Here is a 26,525-nt window from a genome sequence, read left to right as displayed (position 1 = left end):
TTTTACTTTTCAAACTTTTTTTTTTTATGTACATTTTTTTAACTACATTTTTGGAGCTGGTCCACATTAGCCAGCAAGGCTTCCAGGTTCCTTCGCATGCTGTCCAGAATGCCCGCAAAAGTTGTGGGATCTCCAACTGCAACATCTGAAATTAAGAGGCAAAATAAACATTACTAACTTACTCACATGACCTATTATACAAGCAAGGGACAAAGCACACTTTAATGCAGGCATGTCCAAACTGCGGCCCTCCAGCTGTTGTGAAACTACATATACCAGCATGCCTTGACCCAGTTTTGCTGTCAGAGAATGCTAAAGCTGTGTCAGGGCATGCTGGGATGTGTAGTTTTTCAACAGCTGGAGGGCCGCAGTTTGGACAGGCCTGCTTTAATGGCAAAGTGACTACATCATGGATGTTTTAATGAGAAAACAGTAGCAGAACAACACACAAGCCTGCTCAGCAATGTTTGTTATTGTTATTTTTTTATTTTTACAAAGTGTACCACACCATGGGGTAAATTTACTAATATGGGAGTTCTATTTAAGATGGGACGTTGCCCATAGCAACCAATCTAATTCCACATATTGGGGGTAATTCCAAGTTGATCGCAGCAGGAATTTTTTTAGCAGTTGGTCAAAACCATGTGCACTGCAGGGGGGGCAGATATAACATTTGCAGAGAGAGATAGATTTGGGTGTGGTGTGTTCAATCTGCAATCTAAATTGCAGTGTGAAAATAAAGCAGACAGTATTTACCCTGCACAGAAACAAAATAACCCACCCAAATCTAACTCTCCCTGCACATGTTATATTTGCCTCCCCTGCAGTGCACATAGTTTTGCCCAACTGCTAAAAAAATTCCTGCTGCGATCAACTTGGAATTACCCCCATTATCTTGGAGAAGGAGCAAAATAAATGAAAAGTATAATTTGATTGGTTGCTATGGGCAACATCCCATCTTAAATATAACTACCATCTTAGTAAATGTAACACCATGCTGGGATTCATTCACATCTGGATTGAAGCAGACTTATCTTTTTTGGGGTTGGCCCAAAAAAGATCTTCAGAAGGACAACATATCCTAGCATGCCCACACTCCCTGAAAGCCTGCCTTACTACATAAGGTAAAACTGGTTTTTAAATGTTTTTTTTTAAATTTTGGAGTGTAACTTTCACAGCACAAATCACTGTGTTCTTAGCCTGCCTAACAAAGGCCCTCATTCCGAGTTGATCGGTCGGTATTTTTCATCGCATCGCAATGAAAATCCGCTTAGTACGCATGCGCAATATTCGCACTGCGACTGCGCCAAGTAATTTAACAATGAAGATAGTATTTTTACTCACGGCTTTTTCATCGCTCCGGCGATCGTAATGTGATTGACAGGAAATGGGTGTTACTGGGCGGAAACACGGCGTTTTATGGGCGTGTGGTTGAAAACGCTACCGTTTCCGGAAAAAACGCAGGAGTGGCTGGAGAAACGGAGGAGTGGCTGGGCGAACGCTGGGTGTGTTTGTGACGTCAAACCAGGAACGACAAGCACTGAACTGATCGCACAGGCAGAGTAAGGTTGAAGTTACTCAGAAACTGCTAAGTAGTTTGTAATCGCAATATTGCGAATACATCGGTCGCAATTTTAAGAAGCTAAGATACACTCCCAGTAGGCGTAGGCTTAGCGTGTGTAACTCTGCTAAATTCGCCTTGCGACCGATCAACTCGGAATGAGGGCCAAAGTGAAGCATGCGAGTTCAATGTGCAAATATTGGAATACCCAGGCACAAGTGTAAAAGTCAAACAACATACTAAACTCCACTCAGGTCTAACTGTTTTGCTGATAATGTCGCACATATAAACCCTGTTGTCCAGGCAACCCTGTCGACATAATGAGTGTTGACCTAGAGTGGGCAGCCTAAACATTGCAGACGTAGACACTGTACAGATAATGATCCTCACACAAATGTAAAAGCAACATCCATACCATGATGAAGAAGACAAACATTTTACCTTGGCACAAGATTGGCCCCAGTACAACACTGCATTTATTAGAATGTTAAGTTAAATTAGGTAACAAATTAAACGTCAATGTGTGTCAACTTACTCTCCTCTGCCACTTGATAACCTCCCTGAAGCGGCTCCGGGGCCTCTGCTGCCCATTCTGAAGGTGGGGATGGCCACTGGATGGGGGATGGCGGCTGGATGGGGGAAGGAGGCTGGATGGGGGAAGGAGGCTGGATGGGGGAAAGAGGATGGAAGGGGGAGCTGGTTACAGAGGGTGGGTCAGATTGAGAGAGGGAGGGTGGCGGAGAGGTGGGTTGGGCCACAGAGGGGGAGGGGGGTAAAGAGGGGGATTGGGAAAGAGAGGGGGAGGGTGGCGGAGAGGTGGGTTGGGCCACAGAGGGGGAGGGGGGCAGAGAGGGGGATTGGGAAAGAGAGGGGGAGTGGGGCGGAGAAGGGGATTGTGAAAGAGTGGGGGAGGGGGGCGGAGAGGGTGATTGGGCCACAGAGGGGGAGAGGGGCAGAGAGGGGGATTGGGAAAGAGAGGGGGAGTGGGGCAGAGAGGGGGATTGGGAAAGAGAGGGGGAAGGGGGTGGAGAGGGGGATTGGGCCACAGAGGGAGAGGGGGGCGAAGAAGGGGATTGTGAAAGAGAGGGGGAGGGGGACGGAGAGGGGGATTGGGCCACAGAGGGGGAGTGAGGTGGAGAAGGGGATTGTGAAAGAGAGGGGGAGGGGGCGGAGAAGGGGATTGGGAAAGAGAGGGGGAGGGAGGCGGGGAGGGGGATTGGGCCACAGAAGGGGAGGGGGGCAGAGAAGGGAATTGGTCTGGCCAAGAAATTGGCGGCCTTCGACCTGCTGCTTGCCGTTGTGCTTGCCCTAGAATGACATATGTAATAATTAGGTTGTGGCCAAAAAAAAAACCATCAGCATTTTAAAATTACATTGTTCTGTCCCATGATAAAGACACAGAGCAAGTTATTGTGTTCAGCCGACAGCCTGTGTACCAACTCAGTACAACAACATTAACTTTTTCACAAGCACTTTGCTACACAGTCAGTACTGCAAGCCATAACCACACAATGTGGAAACTTGTCATGTTTGTTCTACAATAGTGTAATTACACAGTCTGCTAATTTTCTCACTATATAACTTCTTAGTGAAAATGTGCAGTCTGTACATTTTAAGTTTCTGCTACTAATCTCAGTGTTTTAAACATATTTAATGTAATGTGTTAAACTTACTGCGTCTACGTCGACTGTGAATTTGATGGCGCAGTCACTCCACCGCCTTTCTAGCTGAATTATTGAGTGCCGTGTCCGGGTGCGTGTCCGCAGTATGCGGCAGACCTTCGCGTAGGCCTCGCGCTTAACCCTATTGGGTATAAAGGGCCCTGCGCGGCCTATGCGGCGGTCAATGACCGCTATTAAAACCTGCAGCTCCAAGCGACTAAAGGCAGCTGCGCGCATGGTGCCCATGGCGTTTTCCATACATGGGCATATATTTATAGTGTGTGGTGGCATTTGATTGGTTGTGATTGTATGGTGTCATCTGTATTAAACTTTATTGATATGTGTACATTAATGTGCAGGACAGTATGTACAGTTCACAACTGCGGAGATTCACACACACACACACACACACACACTCACTCACACACATGCACACTCACACACACACACACAATTATTATTTTTATTTATATTCAAAAGTCATGCTTCTAAATTAATAGCATTGTAGTTTGTAGGATAAAAGCAAAAACAAACTAACAAGACAATGTTTAGATATATGTCTCTAGAAAGTTCTATAGATACATACACACGCATATACCAATCATATATGGCCGCTATTCCCCAAAAAATAAGTATATATATATATATATATATATATATATATATATATATATTAGTGATGAGCGGGTTCGGTTCCTCTGAATCCGAACCCCCCCGAACTTCACCCATTTTACACGGGTCCGAGGTATACTCGGATAATCCAGTATTGCTCGGTTAACCCGAGCGCGCCCGAACGTCATCATACCGCTGTCGGATTCTCGCGAGATTCGGATTCTATATAAGGAGCCGCGCGTCGCTGCCATTTTTCACTTGTGCATTGGAAATGATAGTGAGAGGACGTGGCTGGCGTCCTCTCACTTTGTTTCAGAACTTTCAGGGGGCTGCAAATATCTTTATTCTGGGGACCAGCAGTATTATAGGAGGAGTACAGTGCAGAGTTTTGCTGACCAGTGACCACCAGTATTATACGTTCTCTGCCTGAAAAACGCTCCATATCTGTGCTCAGTGTGCTGCATATATCTGTGCTCACACTGCTTTATTGTGGGGACTGGGGACCAGCAGTATTATATAGGAGGAGTACAGGGCAGAGTTTTGCTGACCAGTGACCACCAGTATTATACGTTCTCTGCCTTAAAAACGCTCCATATCTGTGCTCAGTGTGCTGCATATATCTGTGCTCACACTGCTTTATTGTGGGGACTGGGGACCAGCAGTATTATATAGGAGGAGTACAGGGCAGAGTTTTGCTGACCAGTGACCACCAGTATTATACGTTCTCTGCCTGAAAAACGCTCCATATCTGTGCTGCATTGTAGTATATAGTAGGAGTACAGTGCATAATTTTGCTGACCACCAGTATATAATATATAGGAGTACGGTACAATAGGCCACTGCTCTACCTACCTCTGTGTTGTCAAGTATACTATCCATCCATACCTGTGGTGCATTTTAGTTTTGCACAGTTTGCTGACCACCAGTATATAATATATAGCAGTACGGTACAGTAGGCCACTGCTCTACCTACCTCTGTGTCGTCAAGTATACTATCCATCCATACCTGTGGTGCATTTCAGTTTTGCACAGTTTGCTGACCACCAGTATATAATATATAGCAGTACGGTACAGTAGGCCACTGCTCTACCTACCTCTGTGTCGTCAAGTATACTATCCATCCATACCTGTGGTGCATTTCAGTTTTGCACAGTTTGCTGACCACCAGTATATAATATATAGCAGTACGGTACAGTAGGCCACTGCTCTACCTACCTCTGTGTCGTCAAGTATACTATCCATCCATACCTGTGGTGCATTTCAGTTTTGCACAGTTTGCTGACCACCAGTATATAATATATAGCAGTATGGTACAGTAGGCCACTGCTCTACCTACCTCTGTGTCGTCAAGTATACTATCCATCCATACCTGTGGTGCATTTCAGTTTTGCACAGTTTGCTGACCACCAGTATATAATATATAGCAGTACGGTACAGTAGGCCACTGCTCTACCTACCTCTGTGTCGTCAAGTATACTATCCATCCATACCTGTGGTGCATTTCAGTTTTGCACAGTTTGCTGACCACCAGTATATAATATATAGCAGTACGGTACAGTAGGCCACTGCTCTACATACCTCTGTGTCGTCAAGTATACTATCCATCCATACCTGTGGTGCATTTCAGTTGTGCGCAGTATATATAGTAGTAGGCCATTGCTATTGATACTGGCATATAATTCCACACATTAAAAAATGGAGAACAAAAATGTGGAGTTTAAAATAGGAAAAGATCAAGATCCACTTCCACCTTGTGCTGAAGCTGCTGCCACTAGTCATGGCCGAGACGATGAAATGCCATCAACGTCGTCTGCCAAGGCCGATGCCCAATGTCATAGTAGAGAGCATGTAAAATCCAAAAAACAAAAGTTCAGTAAAATGACCCAAAAATCTAAATTAAAAGCGTCTGAGGAGAAGCGTAAACTTGCCAATATGCCATTTACGACACGGAGTGGCAAGGAACGGCTGAGGCCCTGGCCTATGTTCATGGCTAGTGGTTCAGCTTCACATGAGGATGGAAGCACTCATCCTCTCGCTAGAAAAATGAAAAGACTTAAGCTGGCAAAAGCACAGCAAAGAACTGTGCGTTCTTCTAAATCACAAATCCCCAAGGAGAGTCCAATTGTGTCGGCTGCGATGCCTGACCTTCCCAACACTGGACGGGAAGAGGTGGCACCTTCCACCATTTGCACGCCCCCTGCAAGTGGTTGGAAGGAGCACCCGCAGTCCAGTTCCTGATAGTCAAATTGAAGATGTCACTGTTGAAGTACACCAGGATGAGGATATGGGTGTTGCTGGCGCTGAGGAGGAAATTGACAAGGAGGATTCTGATGGTGAGGTGGTTTGTTTAAGTCAGGCACCCGGGGAGACACCTGTTGTCTGTGGGACGAATATGGCCATTGACATGCCTGGTCAAATTACAAAAAAAATCACCTCTTCGGTTTGGAATTATTTTAACACAAATGCGGACAACAGGTGTCAAGCCGTGTGTTGCCTTTGTCAAGCTGTAATAAGTAGGGGTAAGGACGTTAACCACCTCGGAACATCCTCCCTTATACGTCACCTGCAGCGCATTCATCATAAGTCAGTGACAAGTTCAAAAACTTTGGATGACAGCGGAAGCAGTCCACTGACCACTAAATCCCTTCCTCTTGTAACCAAGCTCCAGCAAACCACACCACCAACTCCCTCAGTGTCAATTTCCTCCTTACACAGGAAAGCCAATAGTCCTGCAGGCCATGTCACTGTCAAGTCTGACGAGTCCTCTCCTGCCTGGGATTCCTCCGATGCATCCTTGAGTGTAACGTCTACTGCTGCTGGCGCGGCTGTTGTTGCTGCTGGGAGTCGATCGTCATCCCAGAGGGGAAGTCGGAAGACCATTTGTACTACTTCCAGTAAGCAATTGACTGTCCAACAGTCCTTTGCGAGGAAGATGAAATATCACAGCAGTCATCCTGCTGCAAAGTGGATAACTCAGGCCTTGGCAGCCTGGGCGGTGAGAAACGTGTTTCCGTTATCCACCGTTAATTCACAGGCAACTACAGACTTGATTGAGGTACTGTGTCCCTGGTACCAAATACCATCTAGGTTCCATTTCTCTAGGCAGGCGATACCGAAAATGTACACAGACCTCAGAAAAAGAGTCACCAGTGTCCTAAAAAAAATTAGTGATGAGCGGATTCGGTTTTACTCGGTTTTACTCGGTTCTCAAAACAGAATCTTATTGGCTATCCAAAACACGTGACATCAGTGAGTCAATAAGATTCTGTTTTGAGAACCGAGTAAAACCGAATCCGCTCATCACTACAAAAAATGCAATTGTACCCAATGTCCACTTAACCACGGACATGTGGACAAGTGGAGCAGGGCAGACTCAGGACTATATGACTGTGACAGCCCACTGGGTAGATGTATTGCCTCCCGCAGCAAGAACAGCAGTGGTGGCACCAGTAGCAGCATCTCGCAAACGCCAACTCGTTCCTAGGCAGGCTACGCTTTGTATCACCACTTTCCATAAGAGGCACACAGCTGACAACCTCTTACGGAAACTGAGGAACATCATCGCAGAATGGCTTACCCCAAATAGACTCTCCTGGGGATTTGTGACATCGGACAACGCCAGCAATATTGTGCGTGCATTACATGTGGGCAAATTCCAGCACGTCCCATGTTTTGCACATACATTGAATTTGGTGGTGCAGAATTATTTAAAAAACGACAGGGCCGTGCAAGAAATGCTGTCGGTGGCCCGAAGAATTGCGGGCCACTTTCGGCATTCAGCCACCGCGTGTTGAAGACTGGAGCACCAGCAAACACTCCTGAACCTGCCCTGCCATCATTTGAAGCAAGAGGTGGTAACGAGGTGGAATTCAACCCTCTATATGCTTCAGAGGTTGGAGGAGCAGCAAAAGGCCATTCAAGCCTATACATCTGCCCACGATATAGGCAAAGGAGGGGGAATGCACCTGACTCAAGCACAGTGGAGAATGATTTCAACGTTGTGCAAGGTTCTGCAACCCTTTGAACTTGCCACACGTGAAGTCAGTTCAGACACTGCCAGCCTGAGTCAGGTCATTCCCCTCATCAGGCTTTTGCAAAAGAAGCTGGAGACATTGAAGGAGGAGCTAAAACAGAGCGATTCCGCTAGGCATGTGGGACTTGTGGATGGAGCCCTTAATTCGCTTAACCAGGATTCACGGGTGGTCAATCTGTTGAAATCAGAGCACTACATTTTGGCCACCGTGCTCGATCCTAGATTTAAAACCTACGTTGTATCTCTCTTTCCGGCAGACACAAGTCTGCAGAGGTTCAAAGACCTGCTGGTGAGAAAATTGTCAAGTCAAGCGGAACGTGACCCGTCAACAGCTCCTCCTTCACATTCTCCCGCAACTGGGGGTGCGAGGAAAAGGCTAAGAATTCCGAGCCCACCCGCTGGCGGTGATGCGAGGCAGTCTGGAGCGAGTGCTGACATCTGGTCCGGACTGAAGGACCTGCCAACGATTACTGACATGTCGTCTACTGTCACTGCATATGATTCTCTCACCATTGAAAGAATGGTGGAGGATCATATGAGTGACCGCATCCAAGTAGGTATGTCAGACAGTCCGTACGTATACTGGCAGGAAAAAGAGGCAATTTGGAGGCCCTTGCACAAACTGGCTTTATTTTACCTAAGTTGCCCACCCTCCAGTGTGTACTCCGAAAGAGTGTTTAGTGCAGCCGCTCACCTTGTCAGCAATCGGCGTACGAGGTTACTTCCAGAAAATGTGGAGAAGATGATGTTCATCAAAATGAATTATCAATTCCTCCGTTGAGACATTCACCAGCAATTGCCTCCAGAAAGTACACAGGGACCTGAGATGGTGGATTCCAGTGGGGACGAATTAATAATCTGTGAGGAGGGGGATGTACACAGTGAAAGGTGTGAGGAATCGGACGATGAGGAGGAGGTGGACATCTTGCCTCTGTAGAGACAGTTTGTGCAAGGAGAGATTGATTGCTTCTTTTTTGGTGGGGGCCCAAACCAACCAGTCATTTCAGTCACAGTTGTGTGGCAGACCATGTCGCTGAAATGATGGGTTTGTTAAAGTGTGCATGTCCTGTTTATACAACATTAGGGTGGGTGGGAGGGCCCAAGGACAATTCCAGCTTGCACCTCTTTTTTCTTTCATTTTTCTTTGCATCATGTGCTGTTTGGGGACTATTTTTTTGAAGTGCCATCCTGCCTGACACTGCAGTGCCACTCCTAGATGGGCCAGGTGTTTGTGTCAGCCACTTGTGTCGCTTAGCTAAGCCACCCAGCGACGTTGGTGCACCTCTTTTTTTCTTTGCATCATGTGCTGTTTGGGGACTATTTTTTTGAAGTGCCATCCTGTCTGACACTGCAGTGCCACTCCTAGATGGGCCAGGTGTTTGTGTCGGCCACTTTGGTCGCTTATCTTAGTCACAAGGCTACCTCATTGCGCCTCTTTTTTTCTTTGCATCATGTGCTATTTGGGGACTATTTTTTTGAAGTGCCATCCTGCCTGACACTGCAGTGCCACTCCTAGATGGGCCAGGTGTTTGTGTCGGCCACTTGTGTCGCTTAGCTTAGCCATCCAGCGACCTTGGTGCACCTCTTTTTTTCTTTGCATCATGTGCTGTTTGGGGACTTTTTTTTTTGAAGTGCCATCCTGTCTGACACTGCAGTGCCACTCCTAGATGGGCCAGGTGTTTGTGTCGGCCACTTGGGTCGCTTAGCTTAGTCATCCAGCGACCTCGGTGCAAATTTTAGGACTAAAAATAATAATGTGAGGTGTGAGGTGTTCAGAATAGACTGAAAATTAGTGGAAATTATGGTTATTGAGGTTAATAATACTATGGGATCACAATGACCCCCAAATTCTATGATTTAAGCTGTTTTTGAGGGGTTTTTGTAAAAAAACACCCGAATCCAAAACACACCCGAATCCGACAAAAAATTTTCAGGGAGGTTTTGCCAAAACGCGTCCGAATCCAAAACACGGCCGCGGAACCGAATCCAAAACCAAAACACAAAACCCGAAAAATGTCCGGTGCACATCACTAATATATATATATATATATATATATATATATAAAAATATATATATATATATATATATAAAAATATATATATATATATATATATATATATATAAAAATATATATAAATATATATATATAGATATATAGATATATATATAGATATATAGATATATATATATATACAAGTCTTGAACGGCGGCACTCAGAACAAAAAGACACGACACTGCAAGTTGTTGCCAACGTTTCAAAGCAGACAGCTTTTTCGTCAGGGCATAAACAATACAAACATACACTCACCCATTTATGTGCTCACCATCACCACGCCGCTTCCCGCCGCCGGCCTCCTCCGTTCAGCCGTGCGCGGGTTGATGACATCACCGTGCAACCCGTCACCATAGAAACAGCTGTAAACAATGTTTTACAATATAACAGTGCTCAGATGTTACAGATAGACAGCGATGGAAACATACAAACTGCACCAAAATACTATGTATCCTGCTATAAAAGCTAATGCATACCAATAGTCATTTAACTAATCATATAATGCACTAAGTAACAGGGCTATAGGAAACTATGTAAACCATTGTTTTCATTAAGCCCTTTAGGGCTGAGGGTATCAAGCAAAAATATCCACCTAGCCTCACGCTGCCTAAGCAGCTTAGAACGGTTACCTCCTCTGGGTAATGCTGGAATATGATCTATTATCTTATGTTTGAGTGAAGTAGGGGTATGTCCTGCCACGGCAAAATGCCGGGCAACAGGTTGTTCACTTTTTCCAGAGAGGACAGCCTCCCGGATCGCAAATCTATGTTGTCCCATTCTAACCTTAAATTCGCAGTCGGTCTTGCCCACATAATATTTACCACAAGGGCATATCAATACATAGATTACGAATTTAGATGAGCAAGACAAATGGTGATAGATTTTAAATGTTTGATTTTTAAAAGGATGTTTAATCACGTCCCCGGTCAGCATGTAACTGCATGTTACACACCCGAGACATTTAAAGCAACCAGGCTTTTTATTGCCCAAAAAGGTGAAAGGCACATTACGTTTACCAAACCCCGTAATGTCGGTACGCACTACAAAATCGCGGATATTCCTGCCCCGTGAATGGCAGCACATGATCTTTTTGTTGCCTAAACCCGTAAGCTTTTTATCAGAGGCAATGATGGGCCAATACGTATTAACAGCTTGTCTGACCTTATCACTAGCTAGATTAAACCTGCTAGGCCAAATAATCCTATCAGAAGTAGACTTAGCATGTTTAGATTTAAGGGTATCCGTTCTAGGAATTGCTAATACTTTTCTTTTGACTTCTAAGAGTGTCTTTCTATCATATCCCCGTGCTTCAAATTTATCCACCATTAGGTCAAGTGATTGTATGGCCTCATAATCCTCACTGCAAATGCGTCTCGCACGTAAAAATTGGGAAAAAGGGAGACCCCTCCGTATGGGCATGGGATGATGGCTGGTCGCCTGCAACAATGTATTGCGATTAGTGGGTTTCACAAATAAAGATGTTTTAATTTTGTCCCCGCATCTTTGAATTCTAACATCCAAAAAATCAATGCTGTCTGTGTCAAATTTACAAACCAGTTTGACAGGGCTGTCGCTGTGGTTGTGTCGTTCAATAAGAGATTGTAATGAATCTATATCTATGAATCTATAACATGCTAAGTCTACTTCTGATAGGATTATTTGGCCTAGCAGGTTTAATCTAGCTAGTGATAAGGTCAGACAAGCTGTTAATACGTATTGGCCCATCATTGCCTCTGATAAAAAGCTTACGGGTTTAGGCAACAAAAAGATCATGTGCTGCCATTCACGGGGCAGGAATATCCGCGATTTTGTAGTGCGTACCGACATTACGGGGTTTGGTAAACGTAATGTGCCTTTCACCTTTTTGGGCAATAAAAAGCCTGGTTGCTTTAAATTAGAGATGAGCGGGTTCGGTTCCTCGGAATCCGAACCCGCCCGAACTTCAGGTTTTTTTACACGGGTCCGAGCGACTCGGATCTTCCCGCCTTGCTCGGTTAACCCGAGCGCGCCCGAACGTCATCATCCCGCTGTCGGATTCTCGCGAGGCTCGGATTCTATCGCGAGACTCGGATTCTATATAAGGAGCCGCGCGTCGCCGCCATTTTCACTAGAGATGAGCGCCTGAAATTTTTCGGGTTTTGTGTTTTGGTTTTGGGTTCGGTTCCGCGGCCGTGTTTTGGGTTCGAACGCGTTTTGGCAAAACCTCACCGAATTTTTTTTGTCGGATTCGGGTGTGTTTTGGATTCGGGTGTTTTTTTCCAAAAACACTAAAAAACAGCTTAAATCATAGAATTTGGGGGTCATTTTGATCCCAAAGTATTATTAACCTCAAAAACCATAATTTACACTCATTTTCAGTCTATTCTGAATACCTCACACCTCACAATATTATTTTTAGTCCTAAAATTTGCACCGAGGTCGCTGTGTGAGTAAGATAAGCGACCCTAGTGGCCGACACAAACACCGGGCCCATCTAGGAGTGGCACTGCAGTGTCACGCAGGATGTCCCTTCCAAAAAACCCTCCCCAAACAGCACATGACGCAAAGAAAAAAAGAGGCGCAATGAGGTAGCTGTGTGAGTAAGATTAGCGACCCTAGTGGCCGACACAAACACCGGGCCCATCTAGGAGTGGCACTGCAGTGTCACGCAGGATGGCCCTTCCAAAAAACCCTCCCCAAACAGCACATGACGCAAAGAAAAAAAGAGGCGCAATGAGGTAGCTGTGTGAGTAAGATTAGCGACCCTAGTGGCCGACACAAACACCGGGCCCATCTAGGAGTGGCACTGCAGTGTCACGCAGGATGTCCCTTCCAAAAAACCCTCCCCAAACAGCACATGACGCAAAGAAAAAAAGAGGCTTTTTACTGATATTTGGTGTTTTGGATTTGACATGCTCTGTACTATGACATTGGGCATCGGCCTTGGCAGACGACGTTGCTGGCATTTCATCGTCTCGGCCATGACTAGTGGCAGCAGCTTCAGCACGAGGTGGAAGTGGATCTTGATCTTTCCCTAATTTTGGAACCTCAACATTTTTGTTCTCCATATTTTAATAGGCACAACTAAAAGGCACCTCAGGTAAACAATGGAGATGGATGGATTGGATACTAGTATACAATTATGGACGGGCTGCCGAGTGCCGACACAGAGGTAGCCACAGCCGTGAACTACCGCACTGTACTGTGTCTGCTGCTAATATATAGACTGGTTGATAAAGAGATAGTATACTCGTAACTAGTATGTATGTATAAAGAAAGAAAAAAAAACCACGGTTAGGTGGTATATACAATTATGGACGGGCTGCCGAGTGCCGACACAGAGGTAGCCACAGCCGTGAACTACCGCACTGTACACTGGTTGATAAAGAGATAGTAGTATACTCGTAACAACTAGTATGACACTATGACGACGGTATAAAGAATGAAAAAAAAACCACGGTTAGGTGGTATATATTATAATAATAATACAATTATGGATGGACGGACTGCCTGCCGACTGCCGACACAGAGGTAGCCACAGCCGTGAACTACCGCACTGTACACTGGTTGATAAAGAGATAGTAGTATACTCGTAACAACTAGTATGACACTATGACGACGGTATAAAGAATGAAAAAAAAACCACGGTTAGGTGGTATATATTATAATAATAATACAATTATGGATGGACGGACTGCCTGCCGACTGCCGACACAGAGGTAGCCACAGCTGTGAACTACCGCACTGTACACTGGTTGATAAAGAGATAGTAGTATACTCGTAACAACTAGTATGACACTATGACGACGGTATAAAGAAAGAAAAAAAAATACCACAGTTAGGTGGTATATATTATAATAATAATACAATTATGGATGGACGGACTGCCTGCTGACTGCCGACACAGAGGTAGCCACAGCCGTGAACTACCGCACTGTACACTGGTTGATAAAGAGATAGTAGTATACTCGTAACAACTAGTATGACACTATGACGACGGTATAAAGAATGAAAAAAAAACCACGGTTAGGTGGTATATATTATAATAATAATACAATTATGGATGGACGGACTGCCTGCCGACTGCCGACACAGAGGTAGCCACAGCCGTGAACTACCGCACTGTACACTGGTTGATAAAGAGATAGTAGTATACTCGTAACAATTAGGATGACACTATGACGGTATAAAGAATGAAAAAAAAACCACGGTTAGGTGGTAGGTATATAATAATAAATAATACAATTCTGGTCGGACGGACTGCCTGCCGTGTGCCGACACAGAGGTAGCCACAGCCGTGAACTACCGCACTGTACACTGGTTGATAAAGAGATAGTAGTATACTCGTAACAATTAGGATGACACTATGACGGTATAAAGAATGAAAAAAAAACCACGGTTAGGTGGTAGGTATATAATAATAAATAATACAATTCTGGTCGGACGGACTGCCTGCCGTGTGCCGACACAGAGGTAGCCACAGCCGTGAACTACCGCACTGTACACTGGTTGATAAAGAGATAGTAGTATACTCGTAACAATTAGGATGACACTATGACGGTATAAAGAATGAAAAAAAAACCACGGTTAGGTGGTAGGTATATAATAATAAATAATACAATTCTGGTCGGACGGACTGCCTGCCGTGTGCCGACACAGAGGTAGCCACAGCCGTGAACTACCGCACTGTACACTGGTTGATAAAGAGATAGTAGTATACTCGTAACAATTAGGATGACACTATGACGGTATAAAGAATGAAAAAAAAACCACGGTTAGGTGGTAGGTATATAATAATAAATAATACAATTCTGGTCGGACGGACTGCCTGCCGTGTGCCGACACAGAGGTAGCCACAGCCGTGAACTACCGCACTGTACACTGGTTGATAAAGAGATAGTAGTATACTCGTAACAATTAGGATGACACTATGACGGTATAAAGAATGAAAAAAAAACCACGGTTAGGTGGTAGGTATATAATAATAAATAATACAATTCTGGTCGGACGGACTGCCTGCCGTGTGCCGACACAGAGGTAGCCACAGCCGTGAACTACCGCACTGTACACTGGTTGATAAAGAGATAGTAGTATACTCGTAACAATTAGGATGACACTATGACGGTATAAAGAATGAAAAAAAAACCACGGTTAGGTGGTAGGTATATAATAATAAATAATAAAATTCTGGTCGGACGGACTGCCTGCCGTGTGCCGACACAGAGGTAGCCACAGCCGTGAACTACCGCACTGTACACTGGTTGATAAAGAGATAGTAGTATACTCGTAACAATTAGGATGACACTATGACGGTATAAAGAATGAAAAAAAAACCACGGTTAGGTGGTAGGTATATAATAATAAATAATACAATTCTGGTCGGACGGACTGCCTGCCGTGTGCCGACACAGAGGTAGCCACAGCCGTGAACTACCGCACTGTACTGTGTCTGCTGCTAATATAGACTGGTTGATATTTAAAGAGATATTAGTAGTATACAACAATACTATACTGGTGGTCAGGCACTGGTCACCACTCCTGCAGCAAAAGTGTGCACTGTTAATTAATATAATTGTACTCCTGGCTCCTGCTAACAACCTGCAGTGCTCCCCAGTCTCCCCCACAATTAATTATAAGCTTTTAATTTATACATTGATGACTGTGCAGCACACTGGGCTGAGCTGAGTGCACACAGACTGAGTCACACTGTGTGACTGACTGTGCTGTGTATCGTTTTTTTTTTCAGGCAGAGAACGGATATAGCAGAGAGAAGTGAACGGATATATTATATTAAATAAAAGTTAACTAGCAACTGCACTGGTCACTGACTGTGGTAAACTAACTCTGTCTGCGACTCTGCACAATCTCTCTCTATCTAATCTATCTATCTCTATTCTAATGGAGAGGACGCCAGACACGTCCTCTCCCTATCAATCTCAATGCACGAGTGAAAATGGCGGCGACGCGCGGCTCCTTATATAGAATCCGAGTCTCGCGATAGAATCCGAGCCTCGCGAGAATCCGACAGCGTCATGATGACGTTCGGGCGCGCTCGGGTTAACCGAGCAAGGCGGGAAGATCCGAGTCGCTCGGACCCGTGGAAAAAAAAGTGAAGTTCGTGCGGGTTCGGATTCAAAGAAACCGAACCCGCTCATCTCTAATTTTCACACGTGCATTGAGATTGATAGGGAGAGGACGTGGCTGGCGTCCTCTCCGTTTATAGAGAAGAGAGTGAGACTAGAGTAGAGAGAGACACAGTATTTACTTTAGTAATTTTGGGGAGCATTATGAGGAGTACTACTACTTGCTGAAGTGATAGTGTGACTGTATATCTGACTTGTGGGGGAGACAGTGGGGAGCAGTTAGAGTCTGAGAGCAGGAGTACATATTTTAACGTACAGTGCACACTTTTGCTGCCAGAGTGCCACACTGCCATTGTGACCACACTGACCACCAGTATATATTGTGATTGTCTGCTTAGGAGTACTACTTGCAAGTTGCTGATAGTGTGACCAGTGACCTGACCACCAGTTTAATTAATCACCACCAGTTTAATATATATATATATATATAATTGTATATAATATATATATAATTGTATACCACCTACCCGTGTTTTTTTTTTTCTTTCTTCTTGATACATACTACTATAGTAGCTTACTGTAGCAGTCTGCGGTGCTGCTGAGCTGACAGTGTCCAGCAGGTCCGTCATCAGTCATTACATAATAAATATATATACCTGTCCGGCTGCAGTACTAGTGATATTATATATATATATATATATTAATTTCATCTCATTATCATCCAGTCTATATTAGCAGCAGACACAGTACGGTAGTCCACGGCTGTAGCTACCTCTGTGTCGGCAGTCGCTGGTCCATCCATAATTGTATACCACCTACCCGTGGTTTTTTTTTTTTCTTTCTTCTTGATACATACTACTATAGTAGCTTACTGTAGCAGTCTGCGGTGCTGCTGAGCTGACAGTGTCCAGCAGGTCCGTCATCAGTCATTACATAATAAATATATATACCTGTCCGGCTGCAGTACTAGTGATATTATATATATATATATTAATTTCATCTCATTATCATCCAGTCTATATTAGCAGCAGACACAGTACGGTAGTCCACGGCTGTAGCTACCTCTGTGTCGGCAGTCGCTGGTCCATCCATAATTGTATACCACCTACCCGTGGTTTTTTTTTTCTTTCTTCTTGATACATACTACTATAGTAGCTTACTGTAGCAGTCTGCGGTGCTGCTGAGCTGACAGTGTCCAGCAGGTCCGTCATCAGTCATTACATAATAAATATATATACATGTCCGGCTGCAGTACTAGTGATATTATATATATATATATTAATTTCATCTCATTATCATCCAGTCTATATTAGCAGCAGACACAGTATGGTAGTCCACGGCTGTAGCTACCTCTGTGTCGGCAGTCGCTGGTCCATCCATAATTGTATACCACCTACCAGTGGTTTTTTTTTTTCTTTCTTCTTGATACATACTACTATAGTAGCTTACTGTAGCAGTCTGCGGTGCTGCTGAGCTGACAGTGTCCAGCAGGTCCGTCATCAGTTATTACATAATAAATATATATACCTGTCCGGCTGCAGTACTAGTGATATTATATATATATATATATATTAATTTCATCTCATTATCATCCAGTCTATATTAGCAGCAGACACAGTACGGTAGTCCACGGCTGTAGCTACCTCTGTGTCGGCAGTCGCTTGTCCATCCATAATTGTATACCACCTACCCGTGTTTTTTTTTTTTTTTTTTCTTGATACATACTACTATAGTAGCTTACTGTAGCAGTCTGCGGTGCTGCTGAGCTGACAGTGTCCAGCAGGTCCGTCATCAGTCATTACATAATAAATATATATACCTGTCCGGCTGCAGTACTAGTGATATTATATATATATATTAATTTCATCTCATTATCATCCAGTCTATATTAGCAGCAGACACAGTACGGTAGTCCACGGCTGTAGCTACCTCTGTGTCGGCAGTCGCTGGTCCATCCATAATTGTATACCACCTACCCGTGGTTTTTTTTTTTTCTTTCTTCTTGATACATACTACTATAGTAGCTTACTGTAGCAGTCTGCGGTGCTGCTGAGCTGACAGTGTCCAGCAGGTCCGTCATCAGTCATTACATAATAAATATATATACCTGTCCGGCTGCAGTACTAGTGATATTATATATATATATATATATATATATATATATTAATTTCATCTCATTATCATCCAGTCTATATTAGCAGCAGACACAGTACGGTAGTCCACGGCTGTAGCTACCTCTGTGTCGGCAGTCGCTGGTCCATCCATAATTGTATACCACCTACCCGTGGTTTTTTTTCTTTTTTCTCCTTGATACATACTACTATAGTAGCTTACTGTAGCAGTCTGCGGTGCTGCTGAGCTGACAGTGTCCAGCAGGTCCGTCATCAGTCATTACATAATAAATATATATACCTGTCCGGCTGCAGTACTAGTGATATTATATATATATATTAATTTCATCTCATTATCATCCAGTCTATATTAGCAGCAGACACAGTACGGTAGTCCACGGCTGTAACTACCTCTGTGTCGGCAGTCGCTCGTCCATCCATAAGTATACTAGTATCCATCCATCTCCATTGTTTACCTGAGGTGCCTTTTAGTTGTGCCTATTAAAATATGGAGAACAAAAATGTTGAGGTTCCAAAATTAGGGAAAGATCAAGATCCACTTCCACCTCGTGCTGAAGCTGCTGCCACTAGTCATGGCCGAGACGATGAAATGCCAGCAACGTCGTCTGCCAAGGCCGATGCCCAATGTCATAGTACAGAGCATGTAAAATTCCAAAACACCAAATATCAGTAAAAAAAGGACTCCAAAATCTAAAATAAAATTGTCGGAGGAGAAGCGTAAACTTGCCAATATGCCATTTACCACACGGAGTGGCAAGGAACGGCTGAGGCCCTGGCCTATGTTCATGGCTAGTGGTTCAGCTTCACATGAGGATGGAAGCACTCAGCCTCTCGCTAGAAAAATGAAAACACTCAAGCTGGCAAAAGCACCGCAAAGAACTGTGCGTTCTTCGAAATCCCAAATCCACAAGGAGAGTCCAATTGTGTCGGTTGCGATGCCTGACCTTCCCAACACTGGACGTGAAGAGCATGCGCCTTCCACCATTTGCACGCCCCCTGCAAGTGCTGGAAGGAGCACCCGCAGTCCAGTTCCTGATAGTCAGATTGAAGATGTCAGTGTTGAAGTACACCAGGATGAGGAGGATATGGGTGTTGCTGGCGCTGGGGAGGAAATTGACAAGGAGGATTCTGATGGTGAGGTGGTTTGTTTAAGTCAGGCACCCGGGGAGACACCTGTTGTCCGTTGGAGGAATAGGGCCGTTGACATGCCTGGTGAAAATACCAAAAAAATCACCTCTTCGGTGTGGAAGTATTTCAACAGAAATGCGGACAACATTTGTCAAGCCGTGTGTTGCCTTTGTCAAGCTGTAATAAGTAGAGGTAAGGACGTTAACCACCTCGGAACATCCTCCCTTATACGTCACCTGCAGCGCATTCATAATAAGTCAGTGACAAGTTCAAAAACTTTGGGCGACAGCGGAAGCAGTCCACTGACCAGTAAATCCCTTCCTCTTGTAACCAAGCTCACGCAAACCACCCCACCAACTCCCTCAGTGTCAATTTCCTCCTTCCCCAGGAATGCCAATAGTCCTGCAGGCCATGTCACTGGCAATTCTGACGAGTCCTCTCCTGCCTGGGATTCCTCCGATGCATCCTTGCGTGTAACGCCTACTGCTGCTGGCGCTGCTGTTGTTGCTGCTGGGAGTCGATGGTCATCCCAGAGTGGAAGTCGTAAGCCCACTTTTACTACTTCCACCAAGCAATTGACTGTCCAACAGTCCTTTGCGAGGAAGATGAAATATCACAGCAGTCATCCTGTTGCAAAGCGGATAACTGAGGCCCTGACAACTATGTTGGTGTTAGACGTGCGTCCGGTATCCGCCGTTAGTTCACAGGGAACAAGACAATTTCTTGAGGTAGTGTGCCCCCGTTACCAAATACCATCTAGGTTCCACTTCTCTAGGCAGGCGATACCGAGAATGTACACGGATGTCAGAAAAAGACTCACCAGTGTCCTAAAAAATGCAGTTGTACCCAATGTCCACTTAACCACGGACATGTGGACAAGTGGAGCAGGGCAGGGTCAGGACTATATGACTGTGACAGCCCACTGGGTAGATGTATGGACTCCCGCCGCAAGAACAGCAGCGGCGGAACCAGTAGCAGCATCTCGCAAACGCCAACTCTTTCCTAGGCAGGCTACGCTTTGTATCACCGGTTTCCAGAATACGCACACAGCTGAAAACCTCTTACGGCAACTGAGGAAGATCATCGCGGAATGGCTTACCCCAATTGGACTCTCCTGTGGATTTGTGGCATCGGACAACGCCAGCAATATTGTGTGTGCATTAAATATGGGCAAATTCCAGCACGTCCCATGTTTTGCACATACCTTGAATTTGGTGGTGCAGAATTTTTTTAAAAACGACAGGGGCGTGCAAGAGATGCTGTCGGTGGCCAGAAGAATTGCGGGACACTTTCGGCGTACAGGCACCACCTGACACTTTCGGCGTACAGAAGACTGGAGCACCACCAAAAACGCCTGAACCTGCCCTGCCATCATCTGAAGCAAGAAGTGGTAACGAGGTGGAATTCAACCCTATATATGCTTCAGAGGTTGGAGGAGCAGCAAAAGGCCATTCAAGCCTATACAATTGAGCACGATATAGGAGGTGGAATGTACCTGTCTCAAGCGCAGTGGAGAATGATTTCAACGTTGTGCAAGGTTCTGCAACCTTTTGAACTTGCCACACGTGAAGTCAGTTCAGACACTGCCAGCCTGAGTCAGGTCATTCCCCTCATCAGGCTTTTGCAGAAGAAGCTGGAGGCATTGAAGGAGGAGCTAAAAGGGAGCGATTCCGCTAGGCATGTGGGACTTGTGGATGGAGCCCTTAATTCGCTTAACAAGGATTCACGGGTGGTCAATCTGTTGAAATCAGAGCACTACATTTTGGCCACCGTGCTCGATCCTAGATTTAAAACCTACCTTGGATCTCTCTTTCCGGCAGACACAAGTCTGCTGGGGTTCAAAGACCTGCTGGTGACAAAATTGTCAAGTCAAGCGGAACGCGACCTGTCAACGTCTCCTCCTTCATATTCTCCCGCAACTGGGGGTGCGAGGAAAAGGCTCAGAATTCCGAGCCCACCCGCTGGCGGTGATGCAGGGCAGTCTGGAGCGACTGCTGATGCTGACATCTGGTCCGGACTGAAGGACCTGACAACGATTACGGACATGTCGTCTACTGTCATTGCATATGATTCTGTCACCATTGAAAGAATGGTGGAGGATTATATGAGTGACCGCATCCAAGTAGGCACGTCAGACAGTCCGTACTTATACTGGCAGGAAAAAGAGGCAATTTGGAGGCCCTTGCACAAACTGGCTTTATTCTACCTAAGTTGCCCTCCCACAAGTGTGTACTCCGAAAGAGTGTTTAGTGCCGCCGCTCACCTTGTCAGCAATCGGCGTACGAGGTTACTTCCAGAAAATGTGGAGAAGATGATGTTCATTAAAATGAATTATAATCAATTCCTCCGTGGAGACATTGACCAGCAGCAATTGCCTCCACAAAGTACACAGGGAGCTGAGATGGTGGATTCCAGTGGGGACGAATTGATAATCTGTGAGGAGCGGGATGTACACAGTGATATATCGGAGGATGATGATGAGGTGGACATCTTGCCTCTGTAGAGCCAGTTTGTGCAAGGAGAGATTAATTGCTTCTTTTTCGGTGGGGGTCCAAACCAACCCGTCATTTCAGTCACAGTCGTGTGGCAGACCCTGTCACTGAAATGATGGGTTGGTTAAAGTGTGCATGTCCTGTTTATACAACATAAGGGTGGGTGGGAGGGCCCAAGGACAATTCCATCTTGCACCTCTTTTTTCTTTCATTTTTATTTGCGTCATGTGCTGTTTGGGGAGTGTTTTTTGGAAGGGCCATCCTGCGTGACACTGCAGTGCCACTCCTAGATGGGCCAGGTGTTTGTGTCGGCCACTAGGGTCGCTTATCTTACTCACACAGCTACCTCATTGCGCCTCTTTTTTTCTTTGCGTCATGTGCTGTTTGGGGAGTGTTTTTTGGAAGGGCCATCCTGCGTGACACTGCAGTGCCACTCCTAGATGGGCCAGGTGTTTGTGTCGGCCACTAGGGTCGCTTATCTTACTCACACAGCTACCTCATTGCGCCTCTTTTTTTCTTTGCATCATGTGCTGTTTGGGGAGTGTTTTTTGGAAGGGCCATCCTGCGTGACACTGCAGTGCCACTCCTAGATGGGCCAGGTGTTTGTGTCGGCCACTAGGGTCGCTTATCTTACTCACACAGCTACCTCATTGCGCCTCTTTTTTTCTTTGCATCATGTGCTGTTTGGGGAGTGTTTTTTGGAAGGGCCATCCTGCGTGACACTGCAGTGCCACTCCTAGATGGGCCAGGTGTTTGTGTCGGCCACTAGGGTCGCTTATCTTACTCACACAGCTACCTCATTGCGCCTCTTTTTTTCTTTGCGTCATGTGCTGTTTGGGGAGTGTTTTTTGGAAGGGCCATCCTGCGTGACACTGCAGTGCCACTCCTAGATGGGCCAGGTGTTTGTGTCGGCCACAAGGGTCGCTTATCTTACTCACACAGCTACCTCATTGCGCCTCTTTTTTTCTTTGCGTCATGTGCTGTTTGGGGAGTGTTTTTTGGAAGGGCCATCCTGCGTGACACTGCAGTGCCACTCCTAGATGGGCCAGGTGTTTGTGTCGGCCACTAGGGTCGCTTATCTTACTCACACAGCTACCTCATTGCGCCTCTTTTTTTCTTTGCGTCATGTGCTGTTTGGGGAGTGTTTTTTGGAAGGGCCATCCTGCGTGACACTGCAGTGCCACTCCTAGATGGGCCAGGTGTTTGTGTCGGCCACTAGGGTCGCTTAGCTTAGTCATCCAGCGACCTCGGTGCAAATTTTAGGACTAAAAATAATATTGTGAGGTGTGAGGTATTCAAAATAGACTGAAAATGAGTGGAAATTATGGTTTTTGAGGTTAATAATACTTTGGGATCAAAATGACCCCCAAATTCTATGATTTAAGCTGTTTTTTAGTGTTTTTTGAAAAAAACACCCGAATCCAAAACACACCCGAATCCGACAAAAAAAATTCGGTGAGGTTTTGCCAAAACGCGGTCGAACCCAAAACACGGCCGCGGAACCGAACCCAAAACCAAAACACAAGACCCGAAAAATTTCAAGTGCACATCTCTACTTTAAATGTCTCGGGTGTGTAACATGCAGTTACATGCAGACCGGGGACGTGATTAAACATCCTTTTAAAAATCAAACATTTAAAATCTATCACCATTTGTCTTGCTCATCTAAATTCGTAATCTATGTATTGATATGCCCTTGTGGTAAATATTATGTGGGCAAGACCGACTGCGAATTTAAGGTTAGAATGGGACAACATAGATTTGCGATCCGGGAGGCTGTCCTCTCTGGAAAAAGTGAACAACCTGTTGCCCGGCATTTTGCCGTGGCAGGACATTCCCCTACTTCACTCAAACATAAGATAATAGATCATATTCCAGCATTACCCAGAGGAGGTAACCGTTCTAAGCTGCTTAGGCAGCGTGAGGCTAGGTGGATATTTTTGCTTGATACCCTCAGCCCTAAAGGGCTTAATGAAAACAATGGTTTACATAGTTTCCTATAGCCCTGTTACTTAGTGCATTATATGATTAGTTAAATGACTATTGGTATGCATTAGCTTTTATAGCAGGATACATAGTATTTTGGTGCAGTTTGTATGTTTCCATCTCTGTCTATCTGTAACATCTGAGCACTGTTATATTGTAAAACATTGTTTACAGCTGTTTCTATGGTGACGGGTTGCACGGTGATGTCATCAACCCGCGCACGGCTGAACGGAGGAGGCCGGCGGCGGGAAGCGGCGTGGTGATGGTGAGCACATAAATGGGTGAGTGTATGTTTGTATTGTTTATGCCCTGACGAAAAAGCTGTCTGCTTTGAAACGTTGGCAACAACTTGCAGTGTCGTGTCTTTTTGTTCTGAGTGCCGCCGTTCAAGACTTGCATATTTGGGGAGTTGCTTCACTCTCCTAATTACGGAAGGCAACAGACAGAGTAATCCTGTTATGCTGAGAGTGCCGGGCTACAAGCGATATATATATATATATATATATATATATATATATAGAGAGAGAGAGAGAGAGAGAGAGAGAATCCAATTTTTTTTTAAAAAAAAGCAACTAAGTGTTTCAATCTGTGTACTCACCACATTTTGCAGGAAGAATCAGCTACACAAAGTCACAAAGTTTAAGTTTTTTAGGATCAGATTTTGTGTTATTTTTTGGGTAAACAGATGCACAAGCCAAACATTAAAAAAAAAAAAAGATATTGTTGGTTAATAACACAATTACCCCAAATTACAAACTAAAAACAAAACAAAGAAATCCCATTGTCTAAAACATTTTTACACAACAAACATGATAAGGAGAACATTACAGATTAATTCTGTACTGAAACAATAATAAATACTCACAAAACACAAGCAACACACTCTGAACTTAACCAAGCAACCTAAATGCCATCAGTCCAAAAAAATAAACACGTACAGACAGTTTTGGGCGACAAAATAAAATAAAAAATACCTGAAATAATCCCGCACAATTCAAGCCCTTACAGCATTCCCCTGGCGGTACACACTCCACCCACGGAATGTCCGGCCAACCTCTGGCTCCTCATCCGGCAATTTCTCCATGTGGGGTAGCTCTACGCGACTCCTTACAGCGATGTTATGTAGGATAGCGCACAGGACCACAATTTTACTTACCATTTCCGGCGAATACATGATGTCGCCACCAGTGCGGTGGAGCACACGAAAACGCCCTTTAAGAACACCAATCATGCGCTCCACCAGCTGTCTAGTGGCAGTAAGCGTGGAATTAAATGCCGACTGTGGTCCTGGCCTGGGTTTACTGTAAGGAGTCATGAGCCAGGGGGTGCAAGGATATCCACGGTCTCCTGTTTGATAAAATGAGAAGAGAAAAAGGATAAAAACAACATTAAAGAAGGTAATTACCACAATATGACTGTTCCAATAATGAAAATTTAAAAACTCACCCAATAGCCACATGTCTTGGTCTTCCATCGTTCTTAATCTTTGCCATATCCCTGATTGTCTAATGACATGGGCATCATGGGAGTTCCCAGGGAACTTAGCATTCAGGGAGAGGATCTGGAGGGATGGGCCACAAACAACCATTACATTCAGAGAATGAAACAGTTTCCTGTTTCTAAAGATTTCTTTATTATGTCTTGGCGCAACAATGGCAACATGTGTCCCATCCACAACCCCAATAACGTGTGGGAAGCGACTGACTGAAATTGCCGCTTCACCACAGCCAGGGCACCAGCATCCAAAGGCATTGATATAAATTGCTTTACTCGGGTTATGAATGCTTGGCTGACACGCCGCAGGACCTTACTGAACTGGCCCTGCGACATGCCAACCAGATCACCAACTACATGCTGGTACGAACCAGTGGCCAAAAAATGTAACACAGCAAGGAATTGTGTCAATGCTGGTATTGCTGTAGGATACCTAATGGATTGTTCTAGATCACTCTCTATTATGGAGAGATTGTCTAGGATTAGATGAGGTGGCAGTCTGTATCTGTGCAACACAACATCATCAGGCATCCCAAAAAGGAGGACACGGGTACGGAAAATTGGTGGCCTTGCACGCCTCCATTGCCTTGGAGGATGAGGAGCCGGTTGGGGTTGGAGGGCTTGCGCCGGTTGGGGTGGGAGTGCTTCCGTAGGTTGGGGTGGGAGGGCTTCCGCTGCCACATGTATGGACATCACCAACTTCAAATGAAGGTAAGAATCATTAAAACACACAATCAATTAACAACACACATTGTCAAAAAAAAACAAGTGTATGGGTGTTCACTTACTGCAGGAGTGTACTCCATATCTTCATGATGAAAATACGGAACACTATAAACCCCCAAAAAAACCATTAAGCCACAGTTAGCTACATAGCTACAACATAGGTTAACATCACAAATAACAATTTAATTTTAATATTAAACATACCCATATAATTACTGCAACAAGATATGAATTAACTACTAAGTATGAATTTTATTTTAACAAAAAAACAAACAAAAAATGGTAATAGGCCACTTACCTGCTCAGAAAAAAAAGGAAACTTGGCTTCAATAAGGAAACAAAAACAGGCCTACTTCGGCAAAAGAAAGATATAAGGTCCAAATCAAACAATACAGCAACCTACAAGAGAGAGGAAAGGCCAATAAGAAAAACTACACACACTCTGTCAGCACTCCCACACCATGCCACCCAGGGACAGGCAACTTACCTGCTCAGAAAAAAAAGGAAACTTGGCTTCAATAAGGAAACAAAAACAGGCCTACTTCGGCAAAAGAAAGCTATAAGGTCCAAATCAAACAATACAG

At 44.8% G+C, this 26,525-nt stretch overlaps 1 protein-coding gene across 1 annotated transcript; it reads right to left on the bottom strand.

Moving 5' to 3' along the window:
* On the bottom strand, window positions 1-26,525 carry LOC134969484 (BCL-6 corepressor-like protein 1). The gene is made up of 7 exons (XM_063945854.1): window positions 26,429-26,525; window positions 26,240-26,340; window positions 26,004-26,046; window positions 25,168-25,282; window positions 24,878-25,068; window positions 2,097-2,869; window positions 1-145 (listed from the first exon to the last, which is right to left on the bottom strand). Exons 3-6 carry the CDS (start codon window positions 26,019-26,021, stop codon window positions 2,276-2,278), a joined length of 918 nt encoding a protein of 305 aa, XP_063801924.1. The 5' UTR covers window positions 26,022-26,046; window positions 26,240-26,340; window positions 26,429-26,525; the 3' UTR covers window positions 1-145; window positions 2,097-2,275.

This window comes from Pseudophryne corroboree, chromosome 1, assembly GCF_028390025.1.
Source record: "Pseudophryne corroboree isolate aPseCor3 chromosome 1, aPseCor3.hap2, whole genome shotgun sequence".
NCBI classification, from domain to species: Eukaryota; Metazoa; Chordata; class Amphibia; order Anura; family Myobatrachidae; genus Pseudophryne; species Pseudophryne corroboree.
The sequence above is the reverse complement of the archived record's forward strand: the minus strand, read 5'-3'. Positions and strand labels throughout refer to the sequence as shown.

Excerpts from the sequence above, each read along its gene's own strand:
- LOC134969484 (XM_063945854.1), bottom strand. Across the intron at positions 25,069-25,167 it reads CCAAGACATGTGGCTATTGG|GAGACCGTGGATATCCTTGC; the intron begins GTGAGTTTTTAA and ends TTTATCAAACAG. Across the intron at positions 2,870-24,877 it reads TCATGTATTCGCCGGAAATG|GGCAAGCACAACGGCAAGCA; the intron begins GTAAGTAAAATT and ends ATGTCATTCTAG.